Below are 27,739 nucleotides of genomic sequence, written 5' to 3'. Positions count from 1 at the left end.
TAGGGTCTTCTTTTTTTATTGCCATTTTACATATGAGCAAGCTGAGGTACAGAGCAGTTATGTAACTAGACCATGAATGTGGCAGTGCTAAAATTCGAATCCAAGTGGTCAACTCCAGAGCTCTTTCTTAACCCTACACTATGTTCATAAGGCATCCTAACCCAATGTCTACTTATGTTATCCCCATATCCTTGGTTTTTAAACTTAATTTAATAAAAATTTGCTAGCAATGGCAAGGTGTCTGGCCATGTTGCATTAAAGTAGATTTTACTAGGTCAGATGCAGTATTACAGTGTAAATAGGAGGGTTTTAAAAATATGTGTATTTATGTTTGTGATGAATAAATGACAGGTGTTAAAATAATTTGAGAGCTACTGGAGGTTGCAAAAGACAAGAGAAATAGAAGACATGTGGTGAATGACAAGGAATCAGATTACAAGAAACAAAATTCAGGGAAAAAAGAAATCACATTGGAGAAATTAGGAGCGACCCACATTTTCATCTCACACACTTCAGAGAGGAACAGGCAAGAAGTCTGAGCTGTCCACAGACAGGAGATGGGGACAGCAGGCCTGAGCTCCTCAGCAGGGCCTGGAGAAACCAGAAGAAAGGACCTCCTTCCTGGGTCACACATGAGTCAAAGACAAAGTGTTCTAACTTCAACAGGAGGCAGAAGCAAAAGAACACTGGAAAGTGGAACTAGAAGTTTCTAAAATCCTAATCTAGGCCATGTTGAAATGTTAGACAGCTGAGTTTAACAAAGATCTAACAATTACCAACTAAATGCCAGGCACATGACACCATGTGGGGTGCTGGGACTATGGCAATAAGAATCTGCCCAGCCCTCAAGCACCTGGAGAGGAAGTCTGGGGGGAGGTGAGAGCTGAGGGTGGTGGTCCAAGAGGACTCTGAGAGTCCTGGAGGGGACAGATTAATGCTGACAGAGGTGGGGTAGATGTCAGGGACAGTGTGGGAGGGGAGGGGACATTTGTACTAGTCTTGAGGGATGACTAGGACTCAGAGCAGAGGGTTGGGGGTATAGGGGGCAATTCCAGGCCATTGAGCAACCGTCAGTTGGCAATCGGCAGTTGGCAATCATGTGCTATGCAGAAGAGGGCTCTTGGTAAGGATCACGTCAGAGAAGTGAATCAAAAGTGAAATAAAATCCCATGATCTCTAGGGAAATTTCTGAGTGGGAGACATGTGTCAACGTATGAATTCCATGACAATTAGAAGTGAAACCACTGAGAGCATTGCTCACATTTTTTTCCGTCATCGAGACTTGTGGGGGAGTCTACAGGAAACCAGGGTGTCAGGAATATATGCGGAAGAAGATGGAGAACCTCTAAGATGGATTTGCCTCCTCTCCCAAGCAATTCCCCCCAGGCTATCTCTCAGGTGTCTGCCTCTCTGTTCCCATCACCATCATATATTCTGGCCCTTGGTACCTCACAATCCCTCTGACTGTTTCAATGGCTGACACTGTTCTCCTGGCTTTGTTCTCTCAGGTCTCTCAGAATGTGAACATTTATGAAACAACTAAACTCTGCCAGACTCTGTGGTATGCACTGAATGCAGTCTCCCTCAGCACTGCTCTGAGTGCACCATTTTCCTGCTCACTTTCCATCACCTTTTGATGAGAGCTTACTTAGGTTCCACAGTTAGTCACTAAGAGCCATTGGTTCTCCTCCAGCCATGCTTTTCTTGTACCTTCCAGCGTAGAGTCTTTGAGTCACATATTTCTTTTTCCTGGATTGCTTCTGCCTTGCCTAACTCTGTCTTTGAAGGCACAGCTCAGTTTCTCCATGAACCCTCCGAATACCAGAAATAGGAAGTGATCTCTTCTGCTGGACTTCTATAGGTCATATAGTGGTTTAAACCACTCTTGTAATGCTTTCCACAGTGGACTGACACGGTGCTTATTTGTATATACGTCAGGGACCTGACGTATATTTATTTATGGTTCACAAGAAACCTATTTACACATGGACTGAGGACTCTCAGAGGAGAGTTCATTAATTAATCCTCAGAGGAGCCAGGCCTAAGGAGCTTGACTTAGCAAGGCCTTGGTGGGGAGAGGGGCAGGGTGCTTATGATTCATATCTCTCCTTTGCTAGAGCTCAAGTTCCTTCAGGGCAGATACCATGAATGATTCACTTATTAAAGCCTGTGATGTCCAGCATAATGTTTGACAGCAAGTGAATATTTAATAAGTATTCATGAGATAAAAGAATATTTATTGTCTCCTGAGAGCAAATCTAACTATTTGCCAGGCTTTATTGCTAAAATTTTGATATAAACCCAAGATTTTCTTTTCACATGTGTGGATCTCTAGTGTGGGGTTACTGCAGGAGGTTCACAAATCCATGTCATGTCAAGAATTTTCCATAGACTGAGTAAATAAAATGCTTTGTACCTACATGTAATGCTATATTTCAAATACATAAAGATACCATTGTGGTTGATTCTAGAAATCTACAAATATATCTAAAAAAAAAAACCTTGTAGGAATCCAGATAATTTTTCCCACACAACTTCTATGATGTAGAAGTTCTGATCCTTTTAAAAACAAACGCACACACATTAAATGAAGTTCCCATTGTACAGAACCTCTGTTATGTACTGCATGTGTGTAACAGGAGCCCTGCTTAGGGAGACCTCTAGCTCGAGGGGTGACACCACATCCAGGTAATGCTGAGTCTCAACTTAGCGTGCACACACTTTGTTGCTGTTTGTTTATTGCTTTATTTATTCTCCACAACCACCCTCAAGGGTTGGCAAAAGAGCTACTGAATTTCTCACAATTGACAGGGGAGAAATATATTGTGAAATATATAGGGAAGAGACAGAAATCAAACAAGAAAGGAAATAAACAGCGTAATTTCAGAAAAAAAAAATGAGAACAGGATGTAAGAGCTATATGGGACACAATGAACAGTTCTATCAAGCATGTAATTGGAATCCTAAAAGGAGAGGAAAGAGAAAAGACTCTGAAGAAAGTCCAAGGGACAGAAGATGATGGTAAGGTGAGTGGGTATCTTAGCTGGGATGGTGACATTGGAGCTGAGAACTGAATGGCCAGAAGTCAGCAAGTGTAAAGGCCCTAATATAGAAAGAAGCTAGGTATGCCTGACAGGTACCAAAAAGAATAGTGTGGTCGAAACATGATAAATAAGAATGAGATCAGAATAAAATACAGTTGAAGGACAGGCAGGTAGGGCATTGTGGCTTATAAGTTTCCAGAAGAATAGGATTCACCAAACATGCTTTTGCTTCCCCACATTTCCCAATCCCTTTAACCAAAGCACAAAGTGGATTATTAAGTGGGTCCATGAGATTACCGCTAGTCAATGGACTATGGGCAGAAGTGATTTGTATCCTTTCTGGGCCAAAGCATCAAAAAGCTGGCACAGGAATGTCAAGCTGTTTCTTTCTTCAAGTGGCAGAGCCAGGTGGCCAGAGTAGATTGAATCACTGAGTTGCAACATGAAGATGGTTGCCCTCATGAGTCATGCAGACTGGCGGTAGACTTTAAGAGAGAAATAAACATTTGTGCCGTGAAGTCATAATAAGCTCATCTTGACTAATGTCACATGGTAAGAAGTTTGGATTTTACTCTAAGTATAATAAAAGCCATTTGAAATTTTGAGCGAGAGTGATGAGATCATATACATGTTTAAATGACCACTATGCTGTGTGTACAATAGATTATGGGGAAGAGAGACAGGAGAAATAGGGAACCAGTTGTAAGTCCGTTGAGGTTAATCCAGGTATGAAATAATAGCTTGAAATCAGTGGTAGCAGTGAAGGTGGTGAATTGAATTCAGGATATGTTTTGAAAATAGAACTAAGATAAATGGAAAGCCTCCAAGGTTTTGGGCATGGGCAACTGACTGAAAAAGAAGACAGAGTAGAAGGTAACATGGGTGGAGTGGGAATCAAGAGTTATAAAGCTTTCTGGGTTTAAAGATCTCTTCCAAGAATAGGAAAGAAGAAAGATAGAGTACTTCCTAACTCCTTTTACAAAGTCAGCATAACCCTGATATCAAACCTGACAATGATATTACAAGATACATATTTGTAAAAGTCCTAATATATATATATATATATATATATATATATATATATATATATATATTTGCAAACTAAGTTCAGATATAGACAAAGAGGAAAATACAACATAATAAAATTGGATTTCCTCCAGAATGCATGGTTGTTTTAATATTCACGTATCTATTGATGTAATTCATTAACAGAATAAGGGAGAAAAATAATCTCCATAAATGCAGAAAATCATTTAATGAAATTCAATACTCATCCCTGATTAAAAAAAAAACAGCAAATTAGGAAAAGAACTTCTTTAATCTGATAGGGGCAATATAAAAATCTAATAGCACACATCATACTTAATAATGAAATACTGAAAACATTTTCCTTAAAGTCAGATATGAGAGAAGGATGTCTTCATTATCCCTTCCATTCATCCCTGTACTATAGGTCCTACCCAGAAAAACAAGGAATCAAAAGAAAAATAAGGAGGAGAAAGAGGAGGAGGAGTGAGGGGGAAGGTATAGGTTAGGAAGGAAGAAATAAAACCATCATTATTTACGGACGATATATGTGAATCTATGGAAAATCCTGAAGACTCCCTGAATTAATTATTAGAAGTGATAAGTGAATTTATCAAGATCACTGAATTAAAGTTAAAGATACAAAACATCAATTATATTTCTATATGCTAGAATTTTCACTCATGTGTGGATCTTGAGAAACTTAACAGAAGACCATGGGGGAAGGGAAGGGGAAAAAATAGTTACAAACAGAGAGGGAGGGAGGCACACCACAAGAGACTCTTAAATACAGAGAACAAACTGAGGGTGGATGGGGAGGGTGAGAGAGAGGGAAAAATGGGTGATGGGCATTGAGGAGGGCACTTGGGATGAGCACTGGGTGTTGTATGTAAGCCAATTTGACAATAAATTATATTCATTAAAAAAAGTCACTGTTTTAGGTATGAATGTACAGGACAATAGATAACCAGAATATATGTTGAAGTATTTAGGGGAAAAGTAAAATAGAATACATTAAATTTATAAACCCACTTAAAACTATGAAAGGAAATTTAATTAACTAAGTTTTTTAAAGTCCCTCTGAAAACTATTGTTTAATACTAGGGTCCTAAACGGAACAAGAGATTTGTAAGTTGAACTTAAAAGCTTAAGGGAAAACTAGGTTTTTAAAAATTTCTACTTCTATAAATTGAATCTAACTGGAAAAACAAACAAGTAGACCATGAAAACTTCTTGGCTAGCTGACTTCAGTGACCCTTTTAACAGTTCAGAAAAACAACAAGGGAAAAAAACTGAGTGATTTATGGAGTGCTTACTAGGTGTCACGCCATGTCCATGTCCGAGGGGCTCTACCTAAGTCAGCTCATTCAGTGCTCACCACAACCCTGGGAGATGGGTTTTGTGAATCCCCACTTTACAGATGAGGCTCAGAGAGCCTATGTAACTTGCCCAAGATTCTGCAGTTAGTGAAGGATGGGATCGGTGTTTTCACACTTTTGGGTGCCTTTTCCTGGAAGGAAGGCTGGTGAGGGTAAATTTGCACAAGTCGCCTGGAGCCCTTGGTGTTAGCAGCGGGGCGACGTCTTCTGTGTCTGCTCTGACCTTGCCTGTGAGCCTTCCAGGGGGTGAGACGAGGTGTGCACTCAAGTGACCTTCCTGTGAAGATTAGTGCGGCCAGAGAAAAAGATAGCCTGTTGATCCTTAAAGTTCAGGAGTGTGGGTTGGAGCCAAGGGGGCCTGTCCCCTGGACATAACTTGAGAGTAGCTGTGGAGAGGAGTTCTAGAAGCTGTGGAAAGAAAAAGAGGAAGGATTTCAGCACTGTGGCTCCAGGTGGCTTGCCTAACACCGCAGGGTTCTTTTCAGTTTATTTTTCTTCTACTAATTCACAACGCTTTAGCTGTCCCCAATACCTGATGTGATAGGGGCGGTCGTATCTTTTAATCGTCTCATTCTGGAGTATTAGGATGAACCAGCTCTGAAGTTATTTAGCCCAGTCTCATTTTTATAGGAGACGAGACCAAGAAATCAACTCCTGGTACTTCCTATGGAGAATCTATAGAATTCTACTTTCTGTCTAGCGCTACTGAATGAGTTTCCAGGAAAAAAAAAAAAAAACCTGTATGGCAAAATGATGAGTCTTATAAGACCCCTGTCTTTTTTTTTTTTTTTTTTTTTTTAACAAAGAGAGGCCTGTAAAATACAAGTAGAAGAACAACAGGTTCAGGCTGTTGTGGGTTGCAGGCTGCTGTGATCCAGAGGGCTGGGAGGGAGCTGCTTCCTCTTTAACTGAACTGACCCAACATGAGGTCTTGGCAGACAGAGTGGTGCTACCACCCAGAGACTCAGAACTTGAGGGCCGGGGGGGCAGCTCCTGCTGTGCCACCATTAGGGGCAATTTTTTTGCCCCAGGTCTCTTTAGCAAAACTGACAGCTCCGAAAGGACCTTACAGCCACTGCAGAGAAAAATATAGCGCGATGAAAAGAGGGTGAGGAGAGTGTGATGGTGATCTGTCTCCCCATGAGCCAATAAAGGAAAAGAGATGAAGGTCTGGCAAGTGATTGGTGAGTCAGGGGCTGAGGAGCCCATCGTGTGAGTCTCCACCTTTTTGCTGGGCCTTTGTCCTCAGGGGCCTCTGCCAGTTGCCACCTTCCCTGGAAAGCCAGACTGGGGGAAATAAGAGGTGAAATCATGTACCTCTGACAGAGAGGGAGGGGGATTGCTAAACAATTCTGTATACAATAGGATACTGAAATACTTTACACATTTAACTAGGGCTTTACAAATGACAAACTACCTTTCTATACACTATCTCAGTTACTCCTCACATCAACCTGGTGAGGTAGACAGGCTACCTATCTACCTATTAGTACGTATTTATTATCCATTAGACTATTAGTCCTGTTCTGGAGATGAGAAACCACTCTTTATGGTTGTTAAGTGACAGGACCAGAGTCAGATCTTAGAATCACAGAATCATAGTATCAGAGTTAGAAGACACCTTAATAGCAATAGCCTAAGGCATCCTTCTCTCAGAGCCTGCATCACCTTATAAAATCTCTGAGATTTCTTCTGGTTCCTACCTGAACTCTTCCAATGATGAGTAACTCACTAACTCTATGAGGCAACCCATTATTAATACTGAGTAAAACCCTTCCCTCTTATCATATTCAGTCCTTAACTCGTTTCTGTCCTCAAGAACACCAAATTAAGGCAAATTCTTTTTTTAAGCTTATTTATTTATTCTGAGAGACAAAGAACATGAGTGGGGGAAGGGCAAAGAGAGAGAGGGAGAGAGAGAATCCCGAGCAAGCTCCACACTGTCAGCATGGAGCCTGATGCGGGACTTGAAATCATTAACCGTGAGATCATGACCTGAGCCAAAACCAAAAATCAGATGCTTAACTGACTGAGCCACCAAGGCGCCCCCCCCAAATTAAGGCAAATTCTAATTCCCCTTCTTTTCAAAATCTGAGGATAGCACTCTTGCTCATCTCTCCAGATTAAACACCTTCAATTCTTTCAACTGTTACTCATGATGATCCATGACGTAGTTATCTGGCACAGTGCCTAAAATATACTGTAGATACTCAAATAGTTGTTGAATTGGCTCTCTGGCCCTGGGTACTATTATCCTGGTCCTGTGCTCCTTCCCTGACCACAGTTAGTCTCCATGTTGTCATCTGTTTCTCATTTGCTTGTTTATTTAAACAATAGGGAGGAGCGCCAGGGTGGCTCAGTCGGTTAAGCCTCTGACTCTTGATTTCAGCTCAGCCATGATCTCACGGTTCATGAGATAGAATCCTGTATGGGGCTCTGCACTGACAGTGCAGAGCCTGCTTGGGATTCTCTCTTTCCCTCTCTCTCTCTGCTCCTCCCCTGCTCTCCCTCTCTCTGAAAATAAATAAACATTTATAAACATTTATAAATAAACATTTATAAATAAATACATAATAGGGAGAAAGACAACAACATATGGTTTCTACTTTCAAACCACAGGATTGCAGAATAACTTGCAAACATAATCATTTAAAATTGGTCACATTTCAAACAGCTTTCAATTAGTGATTAATTTGTGCTAATAGACTTGCTCTCTGACTTAACTGCTCACTCCAGAGTTGCATTCATGGAGCAGCTCCTATAAGTAAGACACTAAATGGGACATTGTAGAGAGTGTCCTCCACAGAATTCAAACTCCTAGTGAAGGCTGGGTTAATACAAGGTCTGACTCTAAGACGCCCCATGAATGCATTATGCAGCAGGGCTGTTTTGCCCATTCAAAGAAGTAGCATTCAATTCCGGGCAACCCCAGACTAAAAGATGTACTGTTTTTCAAAAAGACCTCTAGTGGAAGCGCTGGCTATTCTTAGCTGGTCATGGTGGGAAGGACAAGCACTGGTGTCAGTGTGATGAAGCTGTGTCTTTCTCAATGATGTAGAACTCAGCCAGCTTCATGCTTCTTATGTAAGTGCTGTGCCAGGATGAACAGCACTGAGCTTACAATTCTGGTAACTGAAGAGCCAGGGAATAGATGGTGAGTTGTTCCCCTCATTATAAAGGAAGCAATAGTAAATTGCTACCTATCACAAAGGACTATTGTTTTAAGTAATAACCCTAGAAGGGATTTGATAACAATAAGTCAAACCAAGCCCCCGAAACACAATTCCAGAGAAGGATCTCCGGTTTAAATTATCCCATTATCACAGACTGAACTGAAAGCCATCTGAAATTTATACAACTTGATCAGGTTTTCAAGTTGTTCTGAAAACTCTGTGGTTTGGAAGTAAATAATACGTTTTTTCCTTTCTATTACTTGAACAAAGAAACATTGAAAAATGTGCTCTCTTTATATTGCCAATACTAATACTTTAGAAAGGGAGTTGTAATAGCAGCTTTCTCATCTTGAGGTTCTGAAAAGGCTGCTTCCCAAAGGATGATTTGAAAAGGACTATTTCATATGATAGTCTCAAGGGCAGAGGAGCTTCGAGATTGAGTGGTGACCTTTCACACAGAACATCTGCACTATCATCACATAGTAGGTGATAGAGTCTTCACAGGTACAGAATTGTGGGGGGGCTTTTTAAAAAATTTTCTTAATGTTTATTTATTTTTGAGAGAGACAGACAGAGCAAAAGTAGGGGAGGGGCAGAGAGAGGGGGAAACACAGAATCTGAAGCAGGCTCCAGGATCTGAGCTGTCAGCACAGAGCCCAACACGGGGCTCGAACTCATGAACCGTGAAATCATGACCTGAGCTGAAGTTGGACGTTTAACTGACTGAGCCACCCAAGCGCCTCGTGGCGGGACTTCGAATCAAGCAGAACCCACCATTCAGCAAGGAGGAGGACAGTCCCAAGTCATAAGAGTAAGTGTAGTGAAATATGCTGAAAGACACTGTGATGTTCTGGGGCTTGTGTCCATTACACTGCTGACTGTTTCTCTTTTTTGCTTCTGAACAACTCATCCTTTGCCTTCTTAACATAAACCCAAGAAGGCCTTTGGGGTCCATCTTATCCAACACACTCAAATGAAGAAAGTGAGGCTTGGTGAGGTTGTGTGGTTTGCGAAACGTAGCAGACTCAGATGTAGAAGCCAGGACACTTCAGGCTCCCAGTCCTGGCTATCTCTCGTTTATCACGTTGCCTCCTAATGTCTGGGAAAACTCATGCATGAAGTGTGTAGCTACCTAAAGCTGGTAATTTTCATCCCTTCACCTGAATGGTTTTATCTACAGGCAGAGGGAGAGGTACTGATCTTGGAAGAGTATGGATTAAAGACCAAGATGGGGGTGCAGGGCAGGTTAAGAAGAAGAATAGATAGAGCAAGACAGGGAAGTGGGAAAGAAAGGAAAAGAAGGTAATAGAGGAGAAATAGATCAACAATTAAATGGGGGAAATGTAAAGGAGAGAAGAAATTAACTAAGAAGAGAAGGCCTGTTTTTTCTTCTTATGAGCAGCAAACTGAAGGGAACCAAGGACTGAACAGAAGTCAGAAAGAGGGAAGAAAGAAGAGCAAATAGAACTACAAAAAAGGAGAAAACCGGGAAGAAAACGAGAACACCGAGAGCTGCTATGAGTTAGGAGTGTGTGCAGGTGGGTGGGCATGCTGGACAAAGAGAGGGATCCACGGGACATAACCCATATGCATGGATGGGGGTGGACAAGCAGGAAGGTGAGTATCAGCACAATGGGAAAGGGGTGATGAGAGTGGTCACTGTAAATGGAGGAAGTCAACAAGTAATCTTGGGTCCTGGATAGATCCATGGAATTCTCCAGAATCAGCCCAACTATGGTTCTAGGGACACTGGTACTACAGGAAATGATACATTCCCTATCTCTAACACCAACACTCTAACCTCTTATCATTTGCCTCTCCTACCTCTTTCATCATTTACATAACTTGTGTTATAAAATATATAAACATTCACTCATTCACCATGTGTACCCTGGAAACCTTCCTCACTGAGCTAGGTCCTTGAAAAATTTGTCAGTGCTTCCCAAAGGATGGTGGGTCCCTCGGGCACCTGTGTCACACACACTTGGAAATGCTTTACCAACTGGGAACTGTGGGATTTTCCTTAGGAGAATCCAGGCCTCCACCACTGCTGGGTGGAGTCCCAGAGGAAAATGTCACAGCACTGTGAGAGCAACAAGGGGGAATACACAAGCGATTTCCCGGAACTACTCAGTGCAGCCTTTCTTGTCCATTCTCCTGCGGTGTGAGGGAAATCCTGCCCTTACTGTTAGGTCCTCCCAGATTTGTGCCCATCCACCTCACCCAGGTGTGGTTTGTGGGGAAAGCCAGGCTGCTGTTAAACCCGTAGGATCATAGTAACAGGGCAGCACCCAGTCCTCTGCCCGAACAAGCAACGCACTCTCCACCGGGAAAGAGAACAGCAAGGTGGGATGCTTTCCTCCCAGGGTCATCAGCGTATATCACAAGCCTCTTTGAAATATGTGATTTTAACAGACATAGCTGCCCAATCCAAGCTAAATAGCGACTGCTTTCCAGAGCTGCCTCTATGCTAGGAAAAACTGATAGGAATAAGAACCGATAGGAATTAGCGTTTTTTCCCCTTTAAAATGCATGCCATAGGGGCGCCTGGGTGGCTTGGTCGGTTGAGCGTTCGACTTTGGCTCAGGTCATGATCTCACGGTCCGTGAGTTCGAGCCCCACGTAGGGCTCTGTGCTGACAGCTCAGAGCCTGGAGCCTGTTTCAGATTCTGTGTCTCCCTCTCTCTCTGCCCCTCCCCTATTCATGCTCTGTCTTTCTCTCTCTGTCTCAAAAATAAATAAACGTTAAAAAAAAATTAAAAAAAAAGAAGCAGCCAAACTGTTTAAAAAATAATAATAATAAAAAATAAATAAAATGCATGCCATAAATAAAATCCCCGGTAGCCCTATCTGTGGCCTTAACTATGCACACAGGAGCTCCTGGCTGGCTCAGTCGGTTAAGCGGCCCACTTCGGCTCAGGTCATGATCTCACGGTCCGTGAGTTCGAGCCCCGTGTCGGGCTCTGTGCTGACAGCTCAGAGCCTGGAGCCTGTTTCAGATTCTGTGTCTCCCTCTCTCTGACCCTCCCCTGTTCATGCTCTGTCTCTCTCTGTCTCAAAAATAAATAAACGTTAAAAAAAAAAAAAACTATTCACACAAACTTGCAAACAATTTAGCAATTGTTTGCTTGCTCAAAATGTCAAGCAGCCCACTTTCTAAGATGCAATCACCCTTAATAAAAAATGAGTTCAAAGAAAATCCCCCGATGCCTTGCATGCACCTGGAGTGAGTTGCTACTGCAAGGCTGGGTTAATGCCACTTTCTGGGAGTCCTGTGAGAGAACAGGCTCCGTGAAATGGTTTTTTGCCCTTACAAGCTGAGTTAAGGCCAACTGTTGGCGGGAAGGCAAAGAGCTGCCTTCTGAGTACTTACACAGAATCCTGAGCCAGGTGGTTGTGCCCGTGTTAGCTCTCCCTCACCTCATGTACTCCCCATCACTCCTATAATCCATGAACGATTCTGATCCTGACACCTCCTCAAAATCCTCCAGCACCAGACTGGCGGAGTCCTCACCCAGGACGCCGCTGTCCGGCCTGGACATCCTGGCCCGGGAGGGAGGTGCTGGAGGGCCACTGGCAGCTGGAAGAGGAGAGCGAGGGGGTGTTTGCTGGGCAGATGTGGGCATGGCTGACTCACGGACTTCCTCATCATCCTTCTCAGACTCTGGCCCTGTATCTGGAGCAGCAGGACCCAGGACATGGTACAGGCTGGGGAGACGGATGTCGAAACGCAGCCCAAACTTGGCAAAGAGCTTATCGTTGAGAGCGTAGAGCTTCTCAGAGATGTCATAGCCCAGCAGGGCTGAGAAGAGGCGGGAAATATATCGCTCTTTGGACAAAAGTAGGTGGAGACTTTTCCGTGGCCAGGAGATGTAGCTACATGCAGTCTCAGCAGTCAGAGTGACCTGAAAGGGGTCGGGAGAAGAGAGTGAAGATTTAAATTAGACTGTGTCCATGCTTAGCTCAGAGAAACATACAATTACGTGGCAAAAGGCTGCACTTTTGTTGAAGAAACTGTGGGAGCCCCCCACCATCCCGTGCCCACCATGGCCTTGCCTGGAGGAGGGCCAGTGAATGACTTTTACTTGTGTGCATTGACATGGAGGGGTGTACTTGTCAGGAGCCCTGGGTTCAGCCATTCACCCACTGGGCCCTCCCCTCCAGGAACCTCAGTTTCCACACCCAGTTTCCTCAGCTGTCATATTCTGTGGTCCCATGGCTGTGGAAGGTTCTGAGTCTATTGTGATCTCAAGACAGAGATGGGGCCTCTCATTTCTCTGAAAAAGGATGGCATGCTGATGACAGTTTGTTTTAAGAATAAAGAAGGATAATATATTGCAGTAAGGATTCAGGAAGGGTTGGAACACATTTCAGTTAGAGAAGAGCTTCTCATTAGGCCTGCCAAGCTGCATCGGTGGGAGAACATTGGCCTGGAATTCAGGCCCAGGAAGCTGCTCTTGACATGGCTATGACAAGTAACCAAAGAGATCTGATGACTAAAGTCAGAAAAAGGACACAGAGGAGAGGAACTCTTTTTTTTTTTTTTTAACGTTTATTCATTTTTGTGAATGGGGGAAGGGCATAGAGAGAGGGAGGCACAGAATCCGAAGCAGGCTCCAGGCTCTGAGCTGTCAGCCCAGGGCCTGACATGGGTCTCGAACTCATGAACCATGAGATCATGACCCGAGCTGAAGTTGGACACTTAACCGACAGAACCACGCAGGCAGCCTGAGGAAGAGGAACTCTTAAGAGCACGGAGTCAAAGGGCACCCCACTCTCCATTTATTTAGCCATCTAGGAAGTTCTGAGCACTTACTATGGGCCCATAATGCAAAGCTAAATTACACCTGCAGGGTAGGTAAGGTGCCTGGCACGTAGCAGGTGCTTGATAAATCCTTGTTTTAACAATGATAAGTGCTAAAACTGGGGTTAAACTAGAAACGTGCATAGGAGAGTAAAGGAATAGGGTGTAGAATCACACAATTCTTTATAATTGGATTGGCCACGATACTTTAAAAGTGAGGCGGACAGAAGGGCTCACGCTGAAGAATTGTGGAGACAGTGGAGATAATGATGATGATGATAGCAGCGAACATTTACCTAGAGGTGGCTGTGAGCCAGGCATTGTGTTAAAGTCTTCATGTGGATTTTCTTATTAAAGGTAGGGTTGACTTCCAAACACCCTTTATTAGAGCTTTTCTATAGTCATTTTAATTCCTGCATTGTGGACCAGAGCTCCCACTACCCTTCTCCCTTCCTCCTGCAGTAGACCTCTTCTACTTTCTTAACTCATTTCCTCACCTCTGCTTCTCCCCACCCCACCCCCCCATCATCAACCCTGAAGTCAGGCCTCTAAATTGCTTCATCAAGGCCAGGAGGTGGCTTCAAGTTCAGCTTCACCCTTTGACCAGCTGTGTGACATCAGACAAATTCCTTAATCTCTCCAAGCATGGTGCCTCATGAGAAAAAAATTCTGAAAGAAGTACTCACAATCTGCCCATTCCTAGCAGTTCAGCAAGGAGTCGTCACTATCTGCCAAGGCCCATACTTTATAGGTGTACTTACCAATACTTCCCAAACAGGAAATCAGAGTACTGACCCTGAAGCAGGTGTGAAGAAAAGCCACTCTGGACATAAATGGTGTCCTTGATGCCAAACACAAAGACAATGGGCATGCTTATGAATGTGATTTTACTTCTTCCATCTTAAAACAAACCCAAATAAAATCCTTTTTCTTCCCCCTAGCCTCTCTTCTTTGGCTAGCTACGGCCTCATTAGTTTACTCCCCTTCTCAGCAAAACTCCAGGAAAATGGTTGTCTGTGCTTGCTGTCTGCAGCTCCTCTCCTCTCACTCTGTCTGAAACCAGCAAGGTTTTGCCCCTCACAGTCCACACACACACTGTTCCTGGTAAGGTCACCAGTGGCCTCTAAGCTGCAGTGTGACATCAGTTTTCCTGGTCAACCTTGCTGATGGTCCCTTCTCTTTTTTTTTTTTTTTTTTCAACGTTTTTTATTTATTTTTGGGACAGAGAGAGACAGAGCATGAACAGGGGAGGGGCAGAGAGAGAGGGAGACACAGAATCGGAAACAGGCTCCAGGCTCCGAGCCATCAGCCCAGAGCCTGACGCGGGGCTCGAACTCACGGACCGCGAGATCGTGACCTGGCTGAAGTAGGACGCTTAACCGACTGCGCCACCCAGGCGCCCCTGGTCCCTTCTCTTTAATGAGCTTTCTCTACTCGGCTCACAGGGTGCCACGCTCTCCTGGGACAACCTCCTCGTCGCTCCTTTGAGTCTTCCTTTTTCTCTCCAACTTCTAAACACTAGGGTATCCCAGAGTCGGTCCATTCTTAAACTTTTCTCTGTCTAAACTCACTCACTTAGTGATCTCATCTAATCGAATGGCTTGGAATATCATCTGTGTTCCGAAACTCCCCAACTTGTGTCTCAGGCGCAGACCTCATTCTTTAATTCTAGACTCAAATATTCAACTGCCTGTGCGGCATCTCCATTTACATGTTCGTAGATGACACAAATCTAATATATCCAAAACTGAACTTCCTCTTTTCCTCCAAAACCAATTCTACTTGTAGCCTGCCTTATTTCAGTTGATAGCAGCTCCATCTTTCCAGTTGCTCAGACCAAAAGCCTTAGAGTCTTCCTTGATCCTCCTTCTCACACACACACTACATGCGATGCATTAGGAAATTCTTTTAGCTCTGTTTAGAAAATTCATGCTCTGGCCCCACATGATGTGGTTCCTTATCCCCTCTTTGATCCTCTCCTACTATTCTCTCCTCTTCCTCTCTCTGTTCTAGCCACCACTGCCTCATTTCTGTAGTTCAAATATGCTAGTCCCTCCCACCACAGGGCCTTTGCACTGGCTCTTCCTTCTATCTACTCTGCTCTGCCCTCAGCTTCCCAGAGCTCACTGTCACCTCCCTCGGGTCTTTGTTTAAATGTCACCTTCTCAACAAAGAGTTCTATGACCACCCTACATAAAATTGCATCTGTATCTCTCTTAAGCCACTCTATTTTTTTCACTATTTTTTTCATTATCTTTTAACATCTTACATAGTTACTCATTATCTCTGTGGCTTATTTTTTTATTTTTATCTCCCCTACTAGAGTACAAATGGCATGAAAGCAGGGAACTTCCTTAGTTGTTCACCGATACATGGCAAACACCTTTAACAGTGCCTAGTATACAATAAATGCTCCATATACATTACTGAAGTGATTGAATGAATCAGGTAAAGACTACAAATCTTATATGCTGCAAAACAACCGAATGTGACTTTCGGACGTCCTGTATAAAATCCTTCCTCAGAGGTCTTCAGGAAACTTGTTCATTGCCTGGTTCCCCCATGCATATGCATATGTCTGTAACAAAGTTTCAACAATCTTTTTCTTTAGTTCTCACTTCAGAGGCTGATTAAATGAATCAAATGAAAAAACATATGTAAAGAGGACTTGGGTTTAGTAAGACACAATGTAAATTGGAGAAATAATTATGATTTCTGTGTGATACGTCCTATGCTATGTCCTTGGTGACGAATGAGAGGATCACAGTGCTAAACAGTCAATAAATTCTTATTTAATTGGATTGCTGAGAGGTGTGATGGAACATTGATTCATTTGTGGTAAACACAATGAGAATTATGATTCAGACAGTCACTACAGATTGCCCTATTAGTCCACAAAGACTATAATTGCAGAAGGCAAGGACAGAATGAACTATAACTCAGGACAACACCTGACATTTACAAAGAGGAAATGAGACTTTACACAGCCAATAGCAAACGTGTGGATCTTATTGCTCCCAGAGGAGGTGCACACTAAAAATATAAATGGGAGGAATATGACGGTAGCTACATTCCAGGCTGAGAGGCCATCTGGGGTTACAGCCCCTCCTTTCAAGCATAGCTTAGGGGAGGACACCCAGCTTATCCACCACCTGTTCATCAGTGTCAATGTCAGAAACAGAGCCTGGTCTATCTGGCTCAGGACCAGTTCTTAGGGCCCTAAAGGAGTTCTCACAGGAGACTGCTGGGCTGGTTGGAGACGGTAGGCGTGTGTGTGGTGGAAGAGGAACATGATTAGTGGAGGTCTATGGCTGGTGGCCTGGCAGTGGGATGGGGATTGTCTGTCTCTCAGGATCTGTCCTCACAGAGTCAGAAGTCAGGGTGGGGCAGAAGCAGGCCCAGCCAAGTGGCCACTGCCTGGCATGTATCTATTCTGGAGTTAGCTCAAATGCTAGCTTGGGGGACTCCCCAATAGAAGTGATAGAAGTAACATGGAACGCAGTACTAGCAAACTATTTGGACAGGGGAGTCCTTATAAGGTGTGTGTGTGTGTGTGTGTGTGTGTGTGTGCTTGTGTTCATTCCACTGTACTAGTGACCTGCTCATTTTTAAAAAGAAAAGAAATATTGGGTGGGAGAATGGGCTAAATGGGTGATGGGCATTAAGGAGGGCACTTGTTGGGATGAGTACTGGATGTTAGATGTATGTGATGAATCACTAAATTCTACTCCTGAAATCATTATTACACTATATGTTAACTAACTTGGATTTAAATTAAATTTTTTAAAAAAGGTCTATATGATCATATGTTGGTGAGGATGTGGAGAAAAAGGCACCCTCGTGCACTATTGGTGGGAATGCAAACTGGTGGAGCCAATGCACTGGTGGAGCACAACAGTTTGGAGGTTCCTCCAAAAGTTAAAAATAGAACTACCGTAAGATCCAGTAATCACACTACTAGGTATTTACCCAAAGAATACAAAAACACTAATTCAACGGGATACACATACGCTGATGTTATAGCAGTATCGTTTACAATAGCCAAGACATGGAAGCAGCCCAAGTGTCCATTGACTGACAGATGAATGGATAAAGAAGATGTGGTGTATAGGTACAATGGAATATTATTCAGCCACAAAGAAGAATGAAATCTTGTTTGCAACAACATGGATGGATCTAGAGGGTATTAGGCTAAATGAAATAAGCCAATCAGAGGAAGACAAATATCATAGGATTTCACTCATGCTGAATTTAAGAAACAAAACAAACAAAAGCAAGAAAAGAGAGGGGTGCCTGGGTGGCGCAGTCGGTTAAGCGTCCGACTTCAGCCAGGTCACGATCTCGCGGTCCGTGAGTTCGAGCCCCGCGTCAGGCTCTGGGCTGATGGCTCGGAGCCTGGAGCCTGTTTCCGATTCTGTGTCTCCCTCTCTCTCTGCCCCTCCCCCGTTCATGCTCTGTGTCTCTCTGTCCCAAAAATAAAATTAAAAACGTTGAAAAAAAAAATTTAAAAAAAAATAAAAAAAAAGAAAAGAGAGAGAGTGCATGAGAGAAAACAAGAAACATACTCTTAACTATAGAGAACAAACTGATGGTTTACAGAGGAGATGTGGGTGGGGAGATGGGTGAAATGAGAAAAAAAGAAGCATTTATAAGGGTGCAAATTTCCTCTTCATTTTTCTTCTCCTAGCTCTGCTAATACAACCATGGTTTGCTTATGCTGTAATTACCCCTGAGGTTGTTTTCATGTAGTTTGAGATTTGGGGGGGAATAAAAGTGTGAAGAAAAAAAAAAGAATAGAAATAGTAGAGCCAGGCAACTTGACTTTGCCACTTTTGAGACGAAGACTTTGGGCAAATTGCTTGATGTTTTGGAACCTCAATTTCCTCATGTTAAGTGGGGTAATAATAATATCCAACTCAGAAGGTTGTTGCAAGAATCAATAAGGCAATATAACATATGGCGCCTCCCATGTACTAGCCATTCAATAAGTGAGAGCTGCAAAGAAGGGAACTAAAGTCTGAAGGGTTGGCAGCCCCCACCTTGGAACATGTCTGTGGATGCCTCACAGAGTTCTGAGACACCAACTGCCCACTGCCAGGCCAGTTCAGAAAAGCTTTCTTGAACACTTACTGTGTTCATGGTACTGTCCTTTGGAGCCCGAGAATAGAGAGAAGGGGAAGCCCAGATTTCTACTCAAAGAGTTAGGAAAGGGAAAGACAGAAAGGAAACCAGATCATGAGAACAGGGAGCAATATATGCACCAGTCAGCAGAAGTAAAAAGAATAGAAAGGCACACAGACAGGAACAATAAGCTTTGGGACAGAAGCTGATGAGGTCAGTCTGGGCAGGCTTCAGAGGAAGTAAGATGCCATAGCCTCATTTAGAGGGGGGAAATGCATTTCAGGCAGAAGGTACAGAGGGGGGCAAGCATGGCTGTTGCAAAACAATTGGATGTGTTTAGGGAAGTACTAGTTATTCAGTGTGACCAGTATGAGCAAAAAGTGGGAAGGAGAGAGGGGCTGGAGATGTGGCTGGATATCACAAAAGGTCTTAAGGAGTGTGGGTTTTTATTTTGTGATCACTGAGTTTTAGGCATAGGAGTGACATGGCCCACCTATCAGGGGTTAGGACCTCCCTGTCCCACCCCACCCACCTCTGCCAGCAGCCCACGCACTCTTTCCACAGAAGGAGAGTGCTCCCATGTCTAGCATCACATTGGCGGTGGTTCAGAGAACAGATGTAAGCGGGGAAAGATGGAGGGGGACATATCACTGGGTCACAGTGGGATGGGGTGGGACGGTGCTGCCACAGGCTCCCTATTACCTGGAACACCCCTTCCTCGGAGGGCCGCAGCGATTCCCACTCAGGAGAGTCCATGAACTGGTAAGGAAAGATGTAGTGCAGAAATTGCCCATCCTGGCTCACACGAACCCTGGCAAAGGGAGAGAAGAGACCATGTGGGAAAAGGAAAGTGACTACCCAAATATTCTTCAGTCTACATTACATATTTAAAAATGGAAAATGTTGAGAATCCAATATGGGCTTTTTCCTCTTTCCCCCTGAAAACTCAGAGTTTCAGCTTCAACCTCTCTCTAACATGAGTTATACCAGGAAAGGAGGTGTCTCTATTAAACAAAGGGGGAAGATAAAAAGATCTTTGAGGTATATTCTGTCCATTGGAAAGGAGCTACTGTTTCTTTTTTTTTTTTTTTTTCCTGGAGCTTTATTGGTTAAATAAATATTCATGGAGTACCTCCTGTGTTCCTGGAGGTCTGGAAATGCAGAGAAGGGTATGATCTGATCCTTGCCTTTAAGAATTTCACAATTTAGTGGAAATCACAGATGCATAAATAACTGACTGTAGGTCAGCCTGTGTTATTGTGGAACAGGAGAATAGAGGAAGGAGAGAAATTAATTCTCTTCAAGAGGCAGATTTCTAAAAGGTGACATTGGAGCTCAGTTTTGAAAAATGAATAGGATGTTGAAAAGCAGATCAGGATGGGAATAGATGGAGAACTGGGGATCCAATGTGTTGTCTGTTTTCCAATATCTGTGTTTTCCCTTCCCCCACAATGCTAGAATTTTAGCTGGCCTTGTGGCTGCTCAACTAGACTGCATTTCCCTACCTCCCACACAGCTAGGTACAGCCATATGATTAAATTCTGGCCAAATGGGATTATTAGCATTCCAAATCTTGCTCCTAATGAACGCCTAGATATATATGTCTACATATAGATTACCAAAGGCCATCACCAATTAATAAGCTGTTGCCTTTTATCTGACATCCTAAAGATGGAAGACAGAGGGGATATAGCTCTCACGCCAAGCCAAGGATGTGGTGTTAGCCTATAGTCTCCAATGGAAGAAACACATTTGCTCTTACAAAACCAGGTAATATATAGAGATAGCCAGGCAGAACTTCCCTGAATAATAAGTAGATTCAAGAGAAAAGGAAGTGCCATGCTCTCCTACCTCAGGGTCTCCATGGATTCTGTACCCTCCAATTGGATCTCTTCCTAATTTCTACCTTCTCTGTAGATCTCAGCTTAAACATTTCTTCTTCTAGGAAGTTTCATCTGACCTCCCCCGAAAAGTTAGATCCACCAGGTACCTGCTCTCAGTGCAGTTTGCATTTCTCTTTGGAAATATTATGTCTGTTATTCTTCACTATGTCAAACATTAATTATTGATTTTCTTGATAGCTCCATGAGATAAGAACAGTATTTTTCATATTTTAACACTGGATCCTTAGCCCCTAGCACTCTTCATAAATAATTTTGGAAGGGAAAAAGTAAGAAGGGAAGGTAGGAATGGGGGAGAAAGAAAAGAAGGAAGGAACATTGAACAGATGAACTCACTTGTGTCACCATAAAAAGCAGACCAACATCTCAAGGAAAAGCTTCTCAAATACAGGAAGAAAGACAACAGGAGAGAATGAGCCTGTTGCTGCATACACCAGACCTTACCAGCTCCTCAGGCAAGGGCTCTGGCCACTCAAGCCAGCTACTAGGAGTGCCATTATTTAGACTATAACATCTAATAAGCCTGCATGGCTCCCTGAAGCCATTTCAATTGGTCTATTATGCTCTTTGTCATTTAAGCCTCTTCTTCCTTCTTGATCTCCTGGACAACAGGTTTTCTTCCTACATGAATAGCTTAGTTGCCTACTCAAGAGACAGTGCATATGAGAGAATTTTGTATGAGAGAAACTCACCAACAGTAAGCACAGCTTAACAGGGTGATAAACTTTGGGGAATTCCCTTGGCTTTTCTGAGTCTTAAAAGGGATTGGTTATAAATATTAAAATTTAAAAAAAGGACATCTGAGGTTTCAGCAAAGGGCTCCAGATGAGAGTCTGCATGAGAGATGGGGAGGTCTGTACAAGAAGCCCCCACTTCCTGGCAAAGAGTTCTTGTTCACAGCTTCAAGGTGTTCAGTACCTAACTGTAACCAGCCCAAGGTACAATGATTCTCCTTTAAAACCGGAGCCTGGTCATAGACTAGAAGCCTTGGCTCCCAGCTCTAACTTAGCAAATTTGAGACAGGAGGACATTGAAAGATAACAAATAAGACTCTTGGGGCACCTGGGTGGCCCAGTTGGTTAAACATCCAACTTTGGTTCAGGTCATGATCTCACGGTTCATGGGTTCAAGCCCTGCATTGGACTATGTGCTGACAGCTCAGAGCCTGGAGTCTGCTTGGGATTCTCTGTCTCTCCCTCTCTCTCTCTCTGCCCATCCCCTGCTCATGCTCTGTCTGTCTGTCTCTCTCAAAAATAAATATCTAAAAAAATTTTTTTAAAAGTAAGACTCTTACTCCAAACTTTGAAAAGCAAAGGGGAAAATTGTTAATTTTTTTAAAAAAATATTTCATTTACTGGGGCGCCTGGGTGGCGCAGTCGGTTAAGCGTCCGACTTCAGCCAGGTCACGATCTCGCGGTCCGTGAGTTCGAGCCCCGCGTCGGCTCTGGGCTGATGGCTCAGAGCCTGGAGCCTGTTTCCGATTCTGTGTCTCCCTCTCTCTCTGCCCCTCCCCCGTTCATGCTCTGTCTCTCTCTGTCCCAAAAATAAATAAAAAACGTTGAAAAAAAAATTTTTTTTTTTAAAAATATTTCATTTATTTATTTTTTTTAAAGTAGTTTCCACACCCAACATGGGGCTCGAGCTCACACCCCCAAGATCAAGAGTTGCATGTTCTACAATCTGAGCCAGCCAGGTGCCTCCAAAACTGTTTAATTTTTGATTTGGATTTTTGATGCTAAGTATACTAGGAAAAGCCACACTGAGGGGGCAAGTCCCCCTCTCCCTGTCACGGGGAAGTGGTCTTATATAAGTTCATGTTAAATTCATCACATAAAAGATAGCTGAACCATACAATAATCTTAATATACTTCCATACACATGCATCATACTAGTGGAGAGGGCCTTTCTCCCACCTGTCTCAATTCCCTCCTTTGAACAGATGAGCCATGAGGAGCAAATAATATCCTGGATCATGAATGAGAATGTTTCCTAAATTATCTTTATTTTAAGCATGGAACTATAGGGGACAAAGAGTCATATTGTATTTGTATTTACACATGTATTTGTTTATAAATAATGCCACTTGCTTACACTTCACTTTACTCGTGAATGAAATGAAATGTCTCCCCACGAAACCTCATAGCTTATTCAACCCAAGACTTTGAGTCCAAAAAAAATCACATGTATATATAACACTTTTGTTTCTACACATTAGTAGATAAATGCATATTAGCACTACCAGTAGTAGTTGTGGTACCATCATTATCATCCTCAAACTTTTTTCTTTTTCACTGTGTGGTTGACAGTCTTATCTGGTTTCTTCCCCACCCCCCACCTTGGAATTAAAGCCTTCTGATAAGATTACTATCTTTATCTTTTCTACCACATTCTCCTGGTTTCAAAAAAGCAGGGGAGGAAACTGAGGACAAAGCTTTTGAAATACTTTGCTTGCTTTCCACTGAGGCAGCCCAAGTATATACCATGTTAAGTAGTTTACTGTTTGAATGCTCAGTCCCACAAGTAAGTCCCTCTAGGGCAATATTTCAAAGATTCCACAAATGCCTACCAAATGTACAGCATAGAGCCCCATGGTATTTCTTCTGAAAATATCAGCCATTGGCCAATACACATGTACAGGGTATGATTGGCCATACACTGATCCTGACTAAGATCATTTTTGCTGGGGCGCTTGGGTGACTCAGTTGGTTGTCTGACTCTTGGTACCAGCTCGGGTCTTGATCTCACTGTTCATGAGATGGAGCCCCATGTTGGGTTCTGTACTGGCAGCAGAGAGCCTGCTTGGAATTTTCTCTCTCCCTCTCTCTCTCTCTCTCTGCCCCTCCCCACCCACTTGCACACGTGCTCTCTCCCTCTCTCTCTCAAAATAAATAAATAAACTCTAAAAAAAAAAAAAAGATCATTTCTGCTAATTTTTGACTGTCACCCTTCCTAAAAGGAGTCCAAGGTATCTCCACCAAATCCTCAATGAGATATGTGTGGGCATCACTACTCTTCCCTCACTGTGTGGTCCTTAGATTTATAGTACTTCACTGGTCTGTAAAAGAATCTCAGTAGAACAAATGGGAATGGAAAAGTGGACAAGGAACATTCCCTCTCCTCATCTGGTTGTATACCAAATGGCTTTACCACAGAGCCTATATATGATATCCTCAACACAATTGGGGCTGTTTCCTTGATCCCTTGGCAAGGAACAGGCACTGTTCCCTGTATATACAGTCAGCACTTAGGAAATACTGAATACATATGAAAGGAATAAATCTACCTTATTGAAATGTTCAATTTTCCAGAGTTTATAGAGATGTTGTGACAGCTTAAGCATGATCCACCAGTGTGTGTATACTGTGTGTGTGTGTGTGTGTGTGTGTGTGTGTGTGTGTGGTCATTTCAGACCCAGGCTCAAGAAACACTCACCCCACACCTCCCAAAACCAAGCGCACCCACAGTCCTTCCTGCCAACCAAGAAGATGCCTCATGATCTTGTTTCCTCTTGGAAAATGCTAAGAAAGAGGAACCAAACCCATGTTTAGAAACATCTGTTTTGGTCTGTTTGACTTGCCATATCCTTCCCTCAATGGAAGGGGCCTCAGAATGCAAAGGGACACACTGGGAAATGAGAAGCATGGGCAGAGGGAGGAAATGCTGAGCAGCGACCCAGTAGCTTACCGGCCAGAGAGTAGCAGGGACAAGCGGTTGATGGGTGTCTCACCCTCCACAGCGTAAGTCTGCTCAGTGGCCAGAGTGAAGACCTGCTCCTCACAGCAGTGAACAATCTCCTTGTACACCTGCAGAGGCACCTGCAGGGGTAGGCACAGCGTCTTGTAGAGGAGATCGAACTCCTCGGGGAGGGTGTTTTTACGCAGGCGGTAGACCAGGTGTGCCAGCTGGAACAGGCAGGCCGTTGCCAGCAGGAAGCTCCAGAGGATGATGTCCAGGCCGCAAGCATCAAACCAGCCCCACATCACGCAGCACACATAGCCTGTGCCCAGGAAGCCAAAGAGGTAGAAGCATCCATACACCCCACTGCCCCCCATGAAGCCCAGGAGCAAGAAGCAGTTGGCCAGGTGGTAGACAGCCCCTTCCATATCCTGCTTCCAGCCACTGCACGCTGGGTCCTGCCAGAGAAGCTGGCGCATTGTGCTGCCGTTAGCACTCATCTTCAGGGCGTCTCAAAGCCTTGCTGGGCTTGAAGACTGTCCCCACATAGGGAATTCAAAAAATGAACTAATCTGTCCTCCCAGAGTCTTCTCAGGTCCGGCTTCTCACCGCCAACTCTGCCTTTCCTGAGAGGAATGCTTCCAGTAGCCTTGGGAATAAATTGCAGAACATAGTATACTTCATGGAGAATTTTAAAACTTTTTTCCCTCTCGTTTTCCTTCAGCAAGGTTCTGGCCTTCTTTGCAGAGCTCTGGCAAGATTCCTGGGCTCTAGGTTTCTTAGAGCAGACTTCACATTTGGCTCTTAGCAGAAAAATCTAAATTGTCCCGAGGTAAAGATAGGACTATGGGATCGAAAACTTTAGCGGTGAGGGATAAAGTGGCCACATCCTGCTCTCTGTTGTCCCTAGTCAGAATGAGGAGAGCCCAGCACGGGAGGCACACTTGTGTTCCATTTGGAATGCGTCTCTCTTGGCACCGGAAGAAAGGGTGACCCCAGATGGATACCATGTTTGGAATTGGAATCCAAGAGGTACTGGCAGTGAGAAAAAACAGGCCAGGCACACAGGCAGGCTGGCAGAGCACTTAACATATCTCCCCAGAGGACAAGACCTCTGGGCAAGTGAGGCAGGCTGGGGAGAACAAAGGAAAAGTGAGCAGAGAATTTACCACAGCACCGGCAGGCAGGCAGGCAGGCCGGGTACTGCTCAGAGCTCCGGTGGGGAGGGCTAGGGGCTCTCCTGAGCTGGGAGGACATAGCCAAGTAGGAAAGTAGGGGACTATTATAAGAAAAATCCTAACAGTGAGAACTGGAAAACCCCTCAGAAGTCTTTATTAAGTCACATTATAAACATCTCTAGGCATTTATTTGACACCCATTAAACAAAAATGGCTACGCAAAGCAGTTCTTTGAATTCTAAGCTGACTTTCTCCTGCGTATATCTGGATTTAGGCATAGTTAATACAATGGTACTACAGTGCTCAGATAATCACCCTACCCATTATTTGCAAATTATAATAACTACCACCCATTAAACGGCCTACCCGGTGCTGGACCTCAATAAGGTACTTTACATAGATACTATTTAGTCATCATACAACCCCTCCAAATAAATATTATCTTCCTTCTAGATCTAAAAAAAACTGAGGCTCACCTAAGTAACAAGTTCCCATAGGCAGTAAGTGGTCCAGCCAGGATCTGATCCCAAGTCAGACTCAGCGCTGTGCGCCAAGCAGTTTGCACAGCAAGTAGAAATAGACTAGATCCATGACTCCCAATCCCACATGCACCCTCCCCCACCCGCCAGAAGTCTGATGACATCCAAGGAACTTCTGGATGAACCTGGGGTCTATTTTGGGTCCCCAAAAAATAAATCTGGAGTATGCAAACATTAAGACATGTCCCTCTGGCTTCCAAATGACTCCTTGATTTTTTCCCTTGCTGCTACTTAGTATTTTTATTATCATTCTATTGCCCTTGAGACACTTTGGGGGGGGGGTGTGTGGTACCCAGTAACTTTCCAAAACTACTTGAGTGCTCAATCCCCAGGGACTTTTATTATACTGCTGATAACCAAACCAAAATTAGTGAGAAATTAGAAATTGTCAAATATGCTGAGGAGTGGAACTTTTTAGCTCAACAAATATTTACTGGGCGCCTGCTATGAGCCAAGCACTCAGAGAATCAGATTCCTAAGAGCTTTCACTCAATCAAGAGAAAGACACTTGAAAAAACAATGGCAATTCAGTGTTGGGCACAATAACTGAGTTAAGTTTAAAGAGAGGTGGCTGCCTAGAAGGAAACATTGGGTACAGGAAGGAATTACATAGGAGCTAATGCTGGGTTTGAGGCACAGGCATTGAATTAACCAGGTAGGTAGAGGGAGAAGAGCATCTCTAGTGGTCAGAACAGCAGAGGTAGAGCCATGGAGTTGTGAAAATGCATGGCATGTTACAGGAAGCCTGTTTTTTCTTCTTCTTCTTTTTTTTTTAATTAAAATCGCTTGACCAACAAATGTGTACCTTACTCCCTTCTTTCTAAAGTTGAGTGGGGGAAATCAGTGGTAAAGGAAAAGAGCTAGAGAGTGCCTGGAGAAGGAAAGGCCCTGCCCCAGTCCTCCTCTCAGTGATGACTTGGATGTCATTTGAGCAGCAGAGTGTGGGGATTTCCATACGCTGCTTTTATGTCACCTGCCTGCCTCCCAACCAACCACTGACTTCAGCAAGCAGCAGCTGCTCATCCCTCCACCTTAGTCACGCACCCAGAGCTGCCAGGGCCGCTGTCCCTGCCAGCTATGAGCCAGGAAATCAGAAGCAGGAAAGAAGAAGCAACCAGGGCCCTGCCCAAGATAACATTTCAAAGCAGGTCGTCTTTCTTGGCATGCCTGACCGATGGGCTGGCTCTGACCCTTTAAAGAGACAGACGGACCCACTGACTGTTATTCTCAGCCTGCCTTGTCAGTCCACATACGTGCTCATCTGAGCAGAGGATGCTACCATCTATCAAGCAGTCATTGTTTCCTCATGTCATGCCATGACACCTTTCTTTTTTAAATGGAAGAAACAAACTCCGAGAGGTTAAGGAAGGTCAAAGAGCTAGCATGTGAACTACAGGGCAGGTCATTTGAGTTGTATGTTCTCTGTGTTGTCCCACCTTGCCAAGTACGTTTGGGAATTTATATGCTATGGGGGATTTGACCTGGTGGTGTGGCCTCACTGGTACATAAGCCCCAGAGGCTGTCACGATAGTGATATTGTTGCCTGAAGGACGGAACCTGTGATGGGAATACGACAATGCAAAGTTGTGTCTTGTTTGTTTTTAAATCCAGATTTGACTGAAGAGGGAAAACATTTTGTGTCAAAATGGTATGTTCTTATAAGGAAATACATAAATATGCAGGTAGAAGCACAGAAGAAAATATTGGGGGAGAATAAAAGGAAACAAACAGAAGTCACATCATTTATGGTATTGATTCAATCCCATAAGCATTTATTTAGGGCAAAGTATGTACACCAAGCACAGGGGATATAAAGATGAGCAAGACAATTGTCACCTTCAGGGAACTTTTGGTATGATGAGGAAGAGTGACCCAGAAATAACTGCAATCCAATAAAAT

General features: G+C 43.6%; 1 protein-coding gene across 3 annotated transcripts; it reads right to left on the bottom strand.

Moving 5' to 3' along the window:
- Nucleotides 1-25,289, bottom strand: POPDC2 (popeye domain containing 2). 3 transcript variants are annotated; one of them, XM_058731306.1, is made up of 4 exons: nucleotides 24,133-25,266; nucleotides 19,250-19,358; nucleotides 12,137-12,527; nucleotides 1-5,857 (listed from the first exon to the last, which is right to left on the bottom strand). In XM_058731306.1, exons 1-4 carry the CDS (start codon nucleotides 24,621-24,623, stop codon nucleotides 5,772-5,774), a joined length of 1,077 nt encoding a protein of 358 aa, XP_058587289.1. In that variant the 5' UTR covers nucleotides 24,624-25,266; the 3' UTR covers nucleotides 1-5,771. The 3 variants fall into 3 exon arrangements, with proteins under 3 accessions (XP_058587289.1, XP_058587288.1, XP_058587290.1); XM_058731305.1 differs by having other exon boundaries at nucleotides 5,760-5,857; nucleotides 11,996-12,527; nucleotides 24,133-25,275; XM_058731307.1 differs by lacking the exon at nucleotides 1-5,857 and adding an exon at nucleotides 6,249-6,768 and having other exon boundaries at nucleotides 24,133-25,289.
- Between the last annotated feature and the right edge of the window lie 2,450 nt (nucleotides 25,290-27,739).

This window comes from Neofelis nebulosa, chromosome 5 (genome assembly GCF_028018385.1).
Source record: "Neofelis nebulosa isolate mNeoNeb1 chromosome 5, mNeoNeb1.pri, whole genome shotgun sequence".
Taxonomy (NCBI): domain Eukaryota; kingdom Metazoa; phylum Chordata; class Mammalia; order Carnivora; family Felidae; genus Neofelis; species Neofelis nebulosa.
Note: the sequence above shows the minus strand (reverse complement) of the source record. Positions and strands in the feature narration are given on the sequence as shown.

What these genes read in the sequence shown, in the direction of transcription:
- POPDC2 (XM_058731305.1), bottom strand. Translation starts at nt 24,623, where the DNA reads ATGAGTGCTAACGGCAGCACAATGCGCCAGCTTCTCTGGCAGGACCCA. An exon ending in TCCCTGCTACTCTCTGGCCG is followed by an intron (nt 19,359 to 24,132) that starts GTAAGCTACTGG and finishes TCCCTTTGCCAG; the next exon opens with GGTTCGTGTGAGCCAGGATG. An exon ending in CCGAGGAAGGGGTGTTCCAG is followed by an intron (nt 12,528 to 19,249) that starts GTAATAGGGAGC and finishes GACCCCTTTCAG; the next exon opens with GTCACTCTGACTGCTGAGAC.